Source organism: Symphalangus syndactylus, chromosome 16 (genome assembly GCF_028878055.3).
Source record: "Symphalangus syndactylus isolate Jambi chromosome 16, NHGRI_mSymSyn1-v2.1_pri, whole genome shotgun sequence".
NCBI classification, from domain to species: Eukaryota; Metazoa; Chordata; class Mammalia; order Primates; family Hylobatidae; genus Symphalangus; species Symphalangus syndactylus.
This window is the reverse complement of record NC_072438.2, coordinates 30,499,859-30,513,201: the sequence shown is the minus strand read 5'-3', so window position 1 is coordinate 30,513,201 and position 13,343 is coordinate 30,499,859. Positions and strand designations below refer to the sequence as shown.

General features: G+C 39.3%; 1 protein-coding gene across 2 annotated transcripts in view; it reads right to left on the bottom strand.

The window, feature by feature from the left end:
- LOC129464718 (cytosolic beta-glucosidase) overlaps positions 1–13,343 on the bottom strand; it is a 134,224-nt gene that overhangs the window by 73,633 nt on the left and 47,248 nt on the right. Inside the window, exons 3-4 of one of the 2 annotated variants that reach the window (XM_055246083.1) lie at positions 6,220–7,016; positions 5,368–5,491 (exon numbers count right to left, since the gene is read on the bottom strand). The exons of the other annotated variant lie outside the window; for it this stretch is intronic. Of the exons in view, the coding sequence (XP_055102058.1) occupies positions 5,368–5,491; positions 6,220–7,016 (921 nt within the window). The remainder of the gene's footprint in view (positions 1–5,367; positions 5,492–6,219; positions 7,017–13,343) is intronic. 2 annotated transcript variants of the gene reach the window in all.

Here is a 13,343-nt window from a genome sequence, read left to right as displayed (position 1 = left end):
CAGGCATGGATCTGCCTGGAAAGTTGGACTGGCTCAGAAACTTTTCAGAAGGCTGCATTTTTTTTTAATGTGTGGGGTATATTTTTTCAGGGAAAGAAAATATGCCTCCCAACCATTTAGTCATTTATTTCTCATTATTCATTATCTAGCCTTTCCATGATAGAACCAAATTCAACAAATATGTGTATAACACTGCTATATAACAGTCATGGTGCTTAGAGTTGAAGATTTAATTATAAAAAAAAGACAAAGCTCCAGCCCTCAGAGAATTCACAGCACCCCCACCCCATCAAAAAATTAATCATTTCCAGAATCCTTAGGAAATGTGCCATACTTTTTTTAGGCATCATAAGCATTATCTTGCTCATTTTTCACCACTCTTTAGAAGATCAATGTTCTTATTATCCCCATTTTAGAGATTAGATGACTGAAGTGGTTGCCTGTTTCAGAATTTTCCCAAAAGTTTTGGGCTCATAATGGGCAGAATCAGGTCTCAAACCTATGTTTTCTCTGACTTCAAGCACGCTCATCTACTTCAAACAAAAGTGGGCCAGGAAGAAAGCAAAGAGCATGGCATTCCAGATGGAGGAAGGATCATAAGCCAGGCTAAAAGCACACATGTGCTGGGTAGGTATGAGAAACAGGTTGAGCACCGCTTGGATCCCCTTTCAAGATAATTTAGGTGATGGGGGCAGTACCGGCCGTTGGAGCATTGGCCCCTGGCTCCCCATCCTTCCTCATCTCCATGAAAGCATTTAGACTGGAGAGGTATCCATTTGTATGCATCTACATGTGAAGCCAAAATTGCCCATTGGCTCTGAAGTATCGAACAGTGGCATAAATGTTATGAATATAATAAAAATTCCTATGATACAAGAAAATTTTAACTATTTGAATGTCATTGAATCTTAAACATATACAAAGATTCAAGTAGCAGAACAATTCCCAGTTGCTTGACAGCAGTTTCCGCTGTCAATGATTTGACTTTTCACCTAATCTGGTCACCTCCCACAGGGAAATAATGAATGGAGGCGCTGCTTTCTCCTCAGTGCAATTCACACTAGAAAAAGCCAGAGGACCAATGTTATAACACACATCCAGAAGTTCCTCAACAAGGAAGAGAAACACATAAATATGGGGAAATAGTCTGCTATAATTTGTGGGGGGGATAGAAAAATAACAAGTCTTGGAATGGCATTTTTTTAATAACGAGAATAACTTGGAGGTAATATATATGCTTTTAAGAGTGCACATTTTGTTAATAATAATAACTGTTACCATTGGTTAAGGAGCTACTGTGGATAAGGCAGTTGCTAAGGGAATTTTACACATTAGCTCATGAAATGGAATCTCAATATAACCCCGCCAGAAAAAAAAAAAACATTATCCCCATTTTTATAGATAAACAAACTGAGGATTAGACAGGTTGAGCAATTTGCTAAAGGTCCCTTATTGAATAATTTGCAGATCTGGAATGCAAATCTAGTTATATGTTATTTCAAGTTTTTGGTATCCTTTACTCTCACCTGCCTCTACATTACTTAAAATATAACCTATTAAAAGGTGTTTAATACAATTAAGCAATGCAAAATTTAAAAGGCACTAGCTGATTTCTCTCTTTTTATTCTAAAATGACTTTTTTTCTCTTTTTTTCTCATATTCCAAAAGGAAACAGAAACATTAGCATACCTTTTAATCCTCGATTCACTGCTGCGGGAATCTACCTGAAGAGATCAGTAAGACCTCCAAGTGGACCCATTGATCCATCTATAGTGTAATTATGTGCCTGTCCATATGTGTGATGTCAGAGGAAAGGCTTTGTTCCTGGGAATCACAGAGCCATCATCCATCTGACTCCCTGGGTTTTGGTGACTTCTCACCTGCAGCGCTTCCCAGGAATATCTTCCTTGGCCTGTTATTATTTTTAATTGCTCACAGGGTGCTTCTTAATATTAAAGTTCTTGCCAACCAAGATCATCAGCATTACCTCGGAGGAGTCTCAGAAAATTGATTAGCAAGTTCAGCTCTGCTCTTTTGATGAGAACTAGGATATGGGGCGTTTGAGCTTTGCTCAAGGTCACAGAACCTGTCCGCTCTTTCACAGAGAGCATGAAGCACTTTGAAAGAATACCTGCAAGCCCAAAGTAACCAAGCATAAGGAAAAGCTTCTGTGTGGTGGGACAAATAAACACTCTAACTCAGAGAGCCCTGAACTCACAGATCATATCTCACACCAAATAGTTAATAATAATAATAATAATAATTACATGCATTCAGCCTTGTTCCAGGAAATACTACTTAGTGCCTTTATAATCTTTAGCAAATAATGTAGCCTCTTTGAAACTCAGTTTCCTCATCTATAAAGTAGGAGTAATGACTTCATATCATTGTTTTGAGAAGGAAACGAGATGATGGTATCAATTACAACTCTTTTTATTCAAGAGATAGAAGTCCAATTAGAATAAGATTAAGCACAAAGAGCACTTTATTATGATGAAAGTAATGTCTCTCGAGAACTTGCATGCAGACAGATCTCAGGAAAAATGAAAAGCAGAGGCTCCAGTGCTGTCTGGAAGTTCTCCATGTTTACTTTCCCTTCCTTTAATGCATGGATATCTTCCCTTCTCACTGTGCCTAAGCTTACAGGGTAGACCCGAGTCACCGGTGGCTCACAAAGCTACATCCACCCAACCCAGTCCAAGAGATTAAGAAACTAATTGGTCCACGTTCTAAGTCCCAGGGAAGAACTGAAATTGTCCCAGCTCACGTCCTGTGCCTACGTTTGGACCAGTCAATTATCTGCTCAAGGAGGAGGATTGTATTCCACTTGCATGGATGTCCCTGTGGTAAGCATGTAGATGGGGAGGTGAGTATTTTATAGAAGAAAGGGGAAAGAGAGTTGCACCGCAGCAGAAATAATTGGTGTCCACTACGAGAATACATAAAAAAGTTACCACACCACAGTGGGGCGCAGTGGCTCACGCCTGTAATCCCAGCACTTCGGGAGGCCGAGGCGGGCAGATCATGAGGTCAGGAGATCGAGACCATCCTGGCTATGGTCTCTACTAAAAATACAAAAAATTAGCCAGGCGTAGTAGCAGGCGCCTATAATCCCAGCTGCTTGGGAGACTGAGGCAGAAGAATGGTGTGAACCCGGGAGGCAGAGCTTTCAGTGAGCCAAGATCGCGCCACTGCACTCCAGCCTGGGTGACAGAGCGAGACTCCATCTCAAAAAAAAAAAAAAGTTACCACACCACTATACCCAGTCCAGAATAAATACATTTATGTATATGTTTTTCTTCTCAATATATACATTTCTACACATTTTAAAAGTCAATTTTTTTAAAAGGCAAAACAAAAATAGTATGTGTTTATTACAGTGAATATAGCTAGCCTACTGTTAAGATTCAGAAGAGAACATAGATGCTGTAGACAATAAATGTTTTATATGCCTAATAAACCTCTCACCAAGTAATTTGAAGACAAAAAAGAAGTTCCACAAATTGAGAAACATATTTTTCGCCCTAACCCTATTCTCTCCTGTCTCTTAGAAACCCAAATCTTTTCTCGTTTTCCACTCTTACCTTCTGTTACTTTTCTATCCTTGAATCACCTTGGTTTGGGGTTGATCATTAAGCGTTTAGCATTAAAGATGTAAAGGATGGTATAAAGTACTTGAAGCTATTTGAAAAAACAACGAAATGCCTCTATATGATTAGGGCTGAACAGAGTACCAGGCTGGGAATGGAAACAAAAAAAAAAAGCAATTTCTCTTTATCTCTTTATCTCTCTTTTCCCAAAAATACACAGAGCAATTTTAGGCAAGTCATTTGTGTTCCCTGTAGCCATCCATAAATCTGCCAGGTAGTAACTAGCCTATTTGTTCTTCAGGATAAAGCCTGGAAATATCAATAGATTAACTATGAATAGGACCCATCTACAGGGAGAAGTGGAGAGGAATCTCAGAAAGCTAGAGATTTCCCTCTCTTATCAGAAGATGAACTCCTACCCGGAAGAATCTATTTTGTGTGTAATACAAAATAATTTCTTCACTTGGGTCAAATTGCAAGAATCCAATTGCTCTCTGCCAATAAACTCCAGGCCTGAGTGAAGGATCCAGTCAATAAATTTCAGGTTTTGGAAAAAGACCACTTTGTGTCACTTTCCAGAATTCCTTCTGGTTATTACCAGTGTAATACTGAATAATTTTAGAAAGAATAATGTCAGAACCTCTCAGAACGATAAGAAATAAGTGTGGCTATCATGGTTTAAAAAAAAAGGAAATTTAAAGTCTCATTTTACATTGGATTTTGTTGCTATGACATGATTCCTTTTTAAGAAGGAGAAATTGGTCAGGTGCAGTGGCTCATGTCTGTAATCCCAGCACTTTGGGAGGCCAAGGTGGGCAGATCACGAGGTCAGGAGATCAAGACCATCCCAGCTAACACGGTGAAACCCCATCTCTACTGAAAATACAAAAATTTAGCCGGGCATGGTGGCGGGAGCCTGTAGCCCCAGCTACTAGGAGGCTGAGGCAGGAGAATGGTGTGAACCTGGGAGGCGGAGCTTGCAGTGAGCCCAGATAGCGCCACTACACTCCAGCCTGGGCGACAGAGCAAGATTCCGTCTCAAAAAAAAAAAAAAAAGAGGAATTAAATTTGGGAAGCAACAAATAATAGGAGAGGAGGTGCTAACTTGCCTAGAAATGTGTGTTACCAGTTAAAGATTATTCCTTCATGATATGGATCATATTCTTTTCAAATATGATAAGAATTCATATGAAAAGAATTCCATGGAGGGAAAAGAGGTACTAAAATAACATTATCTTATAACACAACTCACGTTTTCCATATGACAATAAAAATGTTTCTAACTGGGCTGCTTGGTTACAGCTTAAATGCAACATACATTGATGGAGGACTTATGCCATTTTTAAGTTTATTGCACAGATGCTTAATTTGGGTTCTTTAAAAATCCTGTCATTTCATTTTCTTTGGTAGTTAGGATATTAAAATATGCAAATAAGCATGTTATAGTTGATCAGTGCTAATCTTTTTTGTAATAACTGATGTTCTCTCCCAACAGCCACCACTCCTTCTGTTTTTGTCACCTTCACCCAGGAGTCACAAAATGCTGAAGACAGTCGCTTTTTACGTGATTCCATTTCAGGAGGTGGTAGCTAGGCCAAAATCCTCCACTTCCTCTTTCCTAAATACTTTTTTCCCCCCTCTCCTAATTATATAGCTTTGCATTGATTTACATGGATTTCAGCTTTCAAACATTATTGGTCTTTGCTGAATGCAAATAAGCAAATGGGAAAATTATATTAAGTTTGCACAATTGATCTTTCATCATTTCAAACGGTACCTCTGAACAGTTCCTGAAATGTTTGTCTGAAATACTCCCAGCGTTGAGTGTCATCAAGAGGCGCTGGGTCACTCTGGGGAAACCCATTCTCAGTGATATAAATTACAGGGTTATTATATGTATCCTAGAAAAAAAGAGCAGAAGTTTTATTCCAAACAGATGTTTTAAAAAAAGAAAGCTCATAAAATCAGGTACATTACCCTCTATCTTCTGTAAGCTACAATCCCAAAACTAGTTTTCATCAAATTGCACTGACCCTATTAACTTAATTTTCCATGCACTGACCTTTTATAACTAACAATGGAAACGCAAAACTGTCCATGAAGACAGTCAAATGACTCTTACTATAATGAGAAGACAGAAATATCTTTCTTCCATCAGCATCTGTTGATTGTCACTGCTCCTTAACCCCTCAGTCCTGCCAGCAGCTACATTCTACATCTCCCACAGGAGGGGTCCTGAAAACCTGTACTTGAAATTTTAATTTTAGCTAACTGGATGTCATCCAGTATAGCTAAGACTCAAAAAAAGGATCCAGTTATCTCAATCCTTAAAACGTCTTTTATAATCATAGTTGTGACACCAGATTGAAAAATACGTCCAAATTACTTCTATGGCCACAAGTAACTTTAACAACAAATCCTAGACTTTGACCACTGCTTTTGAAGCCTTTACCAGCTAGTTACCCCTCATCAACTCAAATCCTAATCTGCTCTTCCCAGGCCAGCAAATGTATATGCTATTACCTAAAGTAATTCTTTTTTCAGGTCCATATATATATATACATATGCCTGTCTTGCCCATCTTCACATAATTGGGTGTACATGGACACACAAAAAATCATACATTTACCTTAATATATTTCAGTAGTTTACGTACTCCCCATGGTACCACATAGATCCAATCCACATTTTTCCAAGATGGATCTGGAAAAAATTCAATTTCCGCATCCTGGAGAATACCTAGTTCTCCTTTCTTGTTCTCTTGGTACTTGATTAAGCGAGTTGTATAATACTGCACAGCAAAAAAATCAGCAGTGCCTTTGATCATTTTCTTCTCTTCTTCAGTGAATTCTGGAAGCCTCGATGATGGATAGCCTTGCTTTTGACTCATGGAGGCAATCTGAGACTTGACAACTTCAGGATAATCACCATCAATGAATATGGGTTTAGCAAATAAATCCAGATGGAAAGTGATGGCTCTTTTAGCAGCTTCCTGGTCAGACACTGAGTTGGGATCTGCTGGTTCCAACCAGACTGCAAAAAGTGATAGGGACACCATACCTTTCTGCTCTTTTCGAAATAAGGAATCATAGCTGTGCCAGGATCTGGCATGAGCCTTAATCAAATTATGAGCTGCCTGATAACCTCCAGTTCCAAAGTGAGGGATACCCGGAGGAAACATACCTAAGTCATATGACATCACAGAAAGAACATTAGCTTCATTTATGGTGATCCACTGCTTGACACGATCCCCAAAGGTACTGAAGCAAAACTGAGCATATTTGTCAAAGGATTCAATGATTGCCTCTGACAACCAGCCTCCTTGGTCTTCTAAAGCCTGAGGCAAATCAAAGTGGTAGAGTGTCACAATGGGAGTAACCCCATTTTTTAACAAATCATCGATGATCTTGTTGTAATAATCAATTCCTAGGAGGAAAAAAAAAAAAGTGCCCTAAGAAGAAAAGTTATTTGTAGTATGTTGGCAATAAATTTTAAAAAGGGAGAAGATCAAAAACAATTTTCTGAATGACTTTTATTCAAAACAAGTTTTATTACTTCCTTGATATAATCAATGAAAGACTGAGAGGAAACATTGAGAATTCCAAAGAGTAGTTGATCAAGAAGTAGGAGTTTAATAGGGTGACATGATTGAAAGATAAACGTATTGAAATGGATACATTTAGGCAGATCACTGTTATCTAACTTTGTGTTATTTTCACACTTATTGAAATGATTTCATGCATTTGCATGTATGCTCATTTCTGTCTCTTAGCCCCACTAGAATACAAACCCCATGATAGCAGGGGGCTTGTTTAATTCACCTCTGGATCTCCAAATCCTAGGACAGTACCAGAAATTTAGAGGTTAATAAATATTTGTTTAATAAATGCATAGATCCAATGGTATTAAATATAAAGTAAAGGAATTGATCCAGATGACTGCCTTAATGCTTTTCCAGGTCTATTAGTCTCACAAGTCTAGGAAAAGAGACCTAATGAGAATGAACGAGAGCTCAGCATCTGCCCCAGAATCTGGGTTACAAGGACAGGCAGCCAGAGGCTTAGGACATTAAAAGTACCCAGTTGGAGGTTTGCTCTAAAACTCCAACATAGTTCATGGGGATACATAGCCACCTCTGGCTCTCATCTGATTTTTCCAGGACTGCAAGTGTGTAAGAGAGAGTTTTTAGGCTTGCTGCAGAGTTCAGAAGAAAGTTTCTAAATTGAACATGCCCTGGCTCAGAATTTATGTCAAGAATTCACTGAGTCTAGCTTAATGATGACGATTAGCTTGGAAGAGACTTTCTGGGAAGAGGCTGATGTTAGTATTTCATGTGGTTTTATATTTAAAAATATGGAGGCAACCTAAGCTTAGACAAGAGAAGCTGCCCTGTTTTAAGAAGTTGTTTCCTGGATAAAGATTATGAAGTCATATGCAGAAGTGTGTTGCACTGAAAGTTTGCCTAAGGAAAAGGTCACTTTCTTTTTTCTTAAGAGCCTTCAATTTTTAAAAATAACAATTCACACTTTTGTATGTATTTCATTCATTAGATCATTTGTTTGTTAATTCCTTAAATACACATTGATAGAGAAACTACTATATGCTTGACATACAAACATAAGCAAAACAAACACCACCCTTGTCCTCAGGGAGCTTAGTAGCAGAGACTACAGAGAAATTCATAAACAATTATAATAGAGTAGTAGATAAATTACAGAGTCCTATTTAAACATATGAGAAGGGATATCCATCCTAAACTCAGGGTATTTGAAAATATTCTGAAAGCAATGTAGCATAATTGTTTCAAGAGTGAATTATGGTGCCAGACCACCTAAATTCTGTCCTAAGTCTTTCACCTACTAGCTCTGCAACCTTAGGCAAGATCCTTAATCTCTCTGAATTATCTTTTCCTGTATGAGAAATGTGGATAATGAGAAAACTTCTTCAATTAATCGTTGTGAGAGTTTAATGAGTTGATAAATTAAACATGTTTAGAACAGTTCTTGGCATATGGTAAGGGCTCAGTACAGGTTAGCTATCACCGAAATAGTAATTATTATTGTTATTAGTGACATCTAAGCTGATATTTAAAATATGAATACAAGTTAATCACTTAAGGTAAGGAGAAAAATGTGATCAAGGAAGAGAAAAAGAGGAAACAAAAAAATACACAAAGGAAATGTTAAAATAAAGACCACTCAAATGAGAAAAACAGACTATTTACTCAGAGTTTGCTATAGCAAGAGAGTCAGCCACCAATACTTGCATTTGGCAGGTATTCAAATACAGTCAGGACAGAGGAAAAGCTTTAGAGTGCAAAAAAGAGAACCCTTGGGTGTGCCCTGATTAAAGGGTGTTGGCCTTGGGAAGCTATTGGAGAGCTAACTAGAAGCAGGGCATCCTTTCTGATTAGTTTGGGGAGCACATTTGGTTTTCTCAGGTTGCTCCTGAGTTGGAAGCAGGGAGCAGGGGTTAGAAAATAGAGAAGGTATCAGTTGACCACATTGTGACTATTCTGGGCTGACTGCTGCAGAGGCTAAGGTTTGGCTTCCTGGGTTTCCTTTGTCAGTCTGAGTTTTATTATCATATATGACCTGGCCAGTGTTTGTATATTCACTCACTTTCTGGGAATAAAAAGTTCAGTATAAGAAGAATGTGTCAAAAGAGGAATAGAATGGTGAGAGATGAGCAAGGTAAGCAGAAGCCAAATTATGCACAATCATGTGTTTTCTCTCTGTCTGGGTAAGTGGGTATTTCTGACACCAGCTCATTTATTTTGCAAACTGGAATGTACTGTGAATCATGCATAACAACTCCATATTTGGAAGACACACTTCTGTGCTATTTCTCACTTGGTAGCAGAATAACTCATCCTCCCCCCAGAGATGTCCATTCTCTAACCCATGAAATGGGTGAACATGTTACCTTCCATGGCAAAAGGGACTTGGCAGATGCAATTAAGGTATGGACCTTGAATTGGGGAGAGTTCCCTAGAGCGTCCAGGTGGATCCAATATAACCACATGAGTTTTTAGAAGTGGAAGAGTAAGACAGAAGAGTGGGTCAGAGAGATGCAACAATGGAAGAGGAGGAGAAGTGGCAGCTTGAGAGAAACTCAACCCACTATTGCTGGCTTTAAAAATGGAGGAAGGGGGCAGGGCACGGTGGCTCATGCTTGTAATCCCAGCACTTTGGGAGGCAAAGTTGTGCGGATCACAAGGTCAGGAGTTTGAGACAAACCTGGTCAACATGGTGAAACCCCATCTCTAAAAAAATACAAAAATTAGCTGGGTGTAGTGGTGCGTGCCTATAGTCCCAGCTGCTCAGGAGGCTGAGGCAGAAGAATGGCGTGAACCCAGGAAGCGGAGCTTGCAGTGAGCCGAGATCGCGCCACTGCACTCCAGCCTGGGCAACAGAGTGAGACTCTGTCTCAAAACAAAAAAAAAAAAAGAAAGAAAGCAAATAGAGGAAGGAAACCTACCATGAGCCAAGGAATGCAGACGGCTTCTCAAAGCTAAGAACAGTCCTTAGCTGATAGCCAGCAAGATAATAAAGACCTCAGTTCTACAATCATAAGGAACTGAATTCTGCCAACAACCTGAATGCACCAAGAGACAGACTCTTCCAAAGATCCCTCAGAAAGAGACACAGCCCTGCAGGTATCTTGATTTCAGCCTCACAGACACCCATGTCAGACTTCTGACCTACAGAACTCTAAGGTAACAAATTGTTGTTTTAAGCAGCTCATATGTGATAATTTGTTACAGTAGCAGTAAAACTAATATACTCATGAAATTTTATAAACTTTCCTTTTTTCTCTCAATGAAAGAGTATTTCACCATCCCACCCCTGGACCCCTGTAAATCCACATTTCTACCTTTGTAAATGAGATATCTAAAGATAATATGATAAAATAATCTGGGTATTGGTATGTGTGAGGGTTTTCATAGCCAACTCTTTCCATTGACTTTGAACATGAAAATAATATTAGCTTTCATTTACTGAACTTGTACTATATGTACCAGATGTCATGCATTTTGCCAAATCCAAGCACTGAGCTCTAGAGATGGGTGTTTTTATTCCCATTTAAAAATGAGAAAACTGACATTCAGAGAGTCTCAGTGTTGACAAATGTCATGGCCCACATTTAATCCCAGTCTGTCTCACTACAAAGACTGAGCTGTTCTCACTATGACATCCCACTTCTCATGTTTACTAATGTTCCTGAACCAGAAACATGTGACTCTATTTCACCAGCCTTCATGGTCACCTACTTCAGACCTGATCACAATAACAAATTCCTTTTTCCCCCCTTTGTGGAGAAGTCATTAATGATGGCCAATCAATGTAATTCAAACCACATGATAGCCGTCCGTTGAAATGAAGATAAGTAAATTTTAAGAAAATTTTTTCTCACTCATCAGCACAGCAGAGCAACAGGGCATTGCATAATTAATATTCACTATCCCAGAATTAAGCACTTCACTTCTCGATCGTACAGTTTATACAATATTGTAATGAAACTTTTCCATGAAGTGGCGTGGGAATTTTTTGGTTTTGTTTTGTTGTTTTTTGAGATGAAGTCTCACTCTGTCACCCAGGCTGGAGTGCAGTGGCGCAATCTCGGCTCACTGAGAGCTCTTCCTCCTGGGTTCACGCCATTCTCCTGACTCAGCCTCCCGAATAGCTGGGATTATAGGCACCCGCCACCACACCTGGCCAATTTTTTGTAGTTTTATTAGAGACAGGGTTTCACTGTGTTAGCCAGGATGGTCTCGATCTCCTGACCTCGTGATCCACCCGCCTCAGCCTCCCAAAGTGCTAGGATTACAGGCTTGAGCCACTGCGCCCGGCCAGAGTGGGATTTTTAAGAGGGGAGCCCCAGACTCAGAAAACTCAGTCAAAGGATCTTGGACAAATCACTTGGTCTCTCTACACCTCAGTATCCTCATCTGTAAAATGGGAATGTTAATACTGCCGCCTTAGGAGCATGTGAGTATTGAATGAGAATAAATCTGTCAAAGGGTTATTTAACTTTGTTTTTCAGAACAGTGTAAGTCACTGATAAACAAATTCTCTGAATAAATGTGTATTTTTTAAATGATCACCTGTTACCAATCCAGGGATTTTGAAACTTTGAGAGGTCATTTGGATCCCATTCTGCTTCTGGGTATTTAGGAAAGAATTGATTATTTTAAGGATTAAAACTTCTATAGCTTTCTTTCATAGTCAATATTATCTTCTCTAATTAAGCTCATTTCTGCTTATTTGATCTTAGAAAATATGAAACATATTTGAGGTAGAGGTCTTTTGGATACAAGAAAAACCAACCAACCCAGATGAACTCAAATACAAAGGTGGCATTGGGGGCAGTTGGGTAGTAGATACAGATGCAGTGGACATTATTTTAAATGACAGAAATAGATCAGGGACTCAATGACAGAAAATAACGGCAAGTGGAAGTCAAAAGAATTGAAGTTGGGAGCTGAGAAAATCTTTGCTTCTCAGGGAAAACTGATCTCTTCCATCCCAGTTTCTCTCAACACATCTGCTCCATTTCTTCTTTCAGAAACAGCTTTCCCTTCTGATTCAAGCAGCAGAGACAAAACCGAAAAATATATACTTAAGAAAGAACCAGTTTTCTTTACACATTCAATCTGCCATGGTCTCAAAATGGCCGTCCCATCTGCCAAAGCTACTTCTGAGCCCCAGTGCCAACCACCAACCAACTCAGCCTCTCAGTACCTCAATTCCAAACATCCTTGAGGGAGGAAAACAATGGAGCAAGCTCGTATTTTTCCATTAGGTCACAGCTCATTATAAATCCAGGGAAAAATGTCTTTCCTTTGTCCTGTCAGCTGTGACCTGGAGTCAAGCAGGATTGTATAAAACAAAGATATAGGGGAATTCCCCTAGAAGAGGGCATGGCTGGAACTTGCCAAGATGATGTCTCAAATTAAAAAAAAAAAATTGATCTAGAATCCTCCTTCAACAAAAAAAGTAACATAGAATTCATTTTGATCTCATGCCTACCATGCATCAAGTTTACACCTTTCTTTGGTTCATACCTTTCTAGATTCACACCATTCACACCATCAGTTTCTTTTCTTTTCTTTTCTTTCTTTCTTTTTTTTTTTTTTTTTTTTTTGACAGAATCTCGCTATGTCACCCAGGCTGGAGTGCGATCTTAGCTCACTGCAACTTCTGACTCCCTGGTTCAAGTGATTCTCCTGCCTCAGCCTCCCGAGTAGCTGGGATTACATGCACTTGCCACCACACCCAGCTAATTTTTGCATTTTTAGTAGAGACGGGGTTTCACCATGTTGGCCAGGAGGGTCTTGATCTCCTGATCTCGTGATTCTCCACCTCCCATCAATTAATTTAATTGCTCCTGTGTTCTCTTGCCACACTGCCTGTATTAGTTTCCTATTGCTGCTAAAACAAATTACCAGAAACTTAGTGGCAGGACCAAGACAAATGCATTATGTTACAGTTCTAAGGGCCAGAGGTCCAAAACAGTGCTTACTGGGCTGAAGTCAAGATGTCAGCAAGGTTACATTCCTTCTGGAGGCTCTCAGGTGGAACCCATCTTTTTACTTTTCCAGGCAGTAGAGGCCACGTGCATTCCTTCCCTCATGGCTTCTTCTCCCATCTTCATCCTCACCTCTTCTCTTTGACCTCTGCTTTAATCATTATCTCTTTTACCTCTTCTCTCTGACTCTGATCTTTCTACCTTTCTCTTTTAAGGACCCAT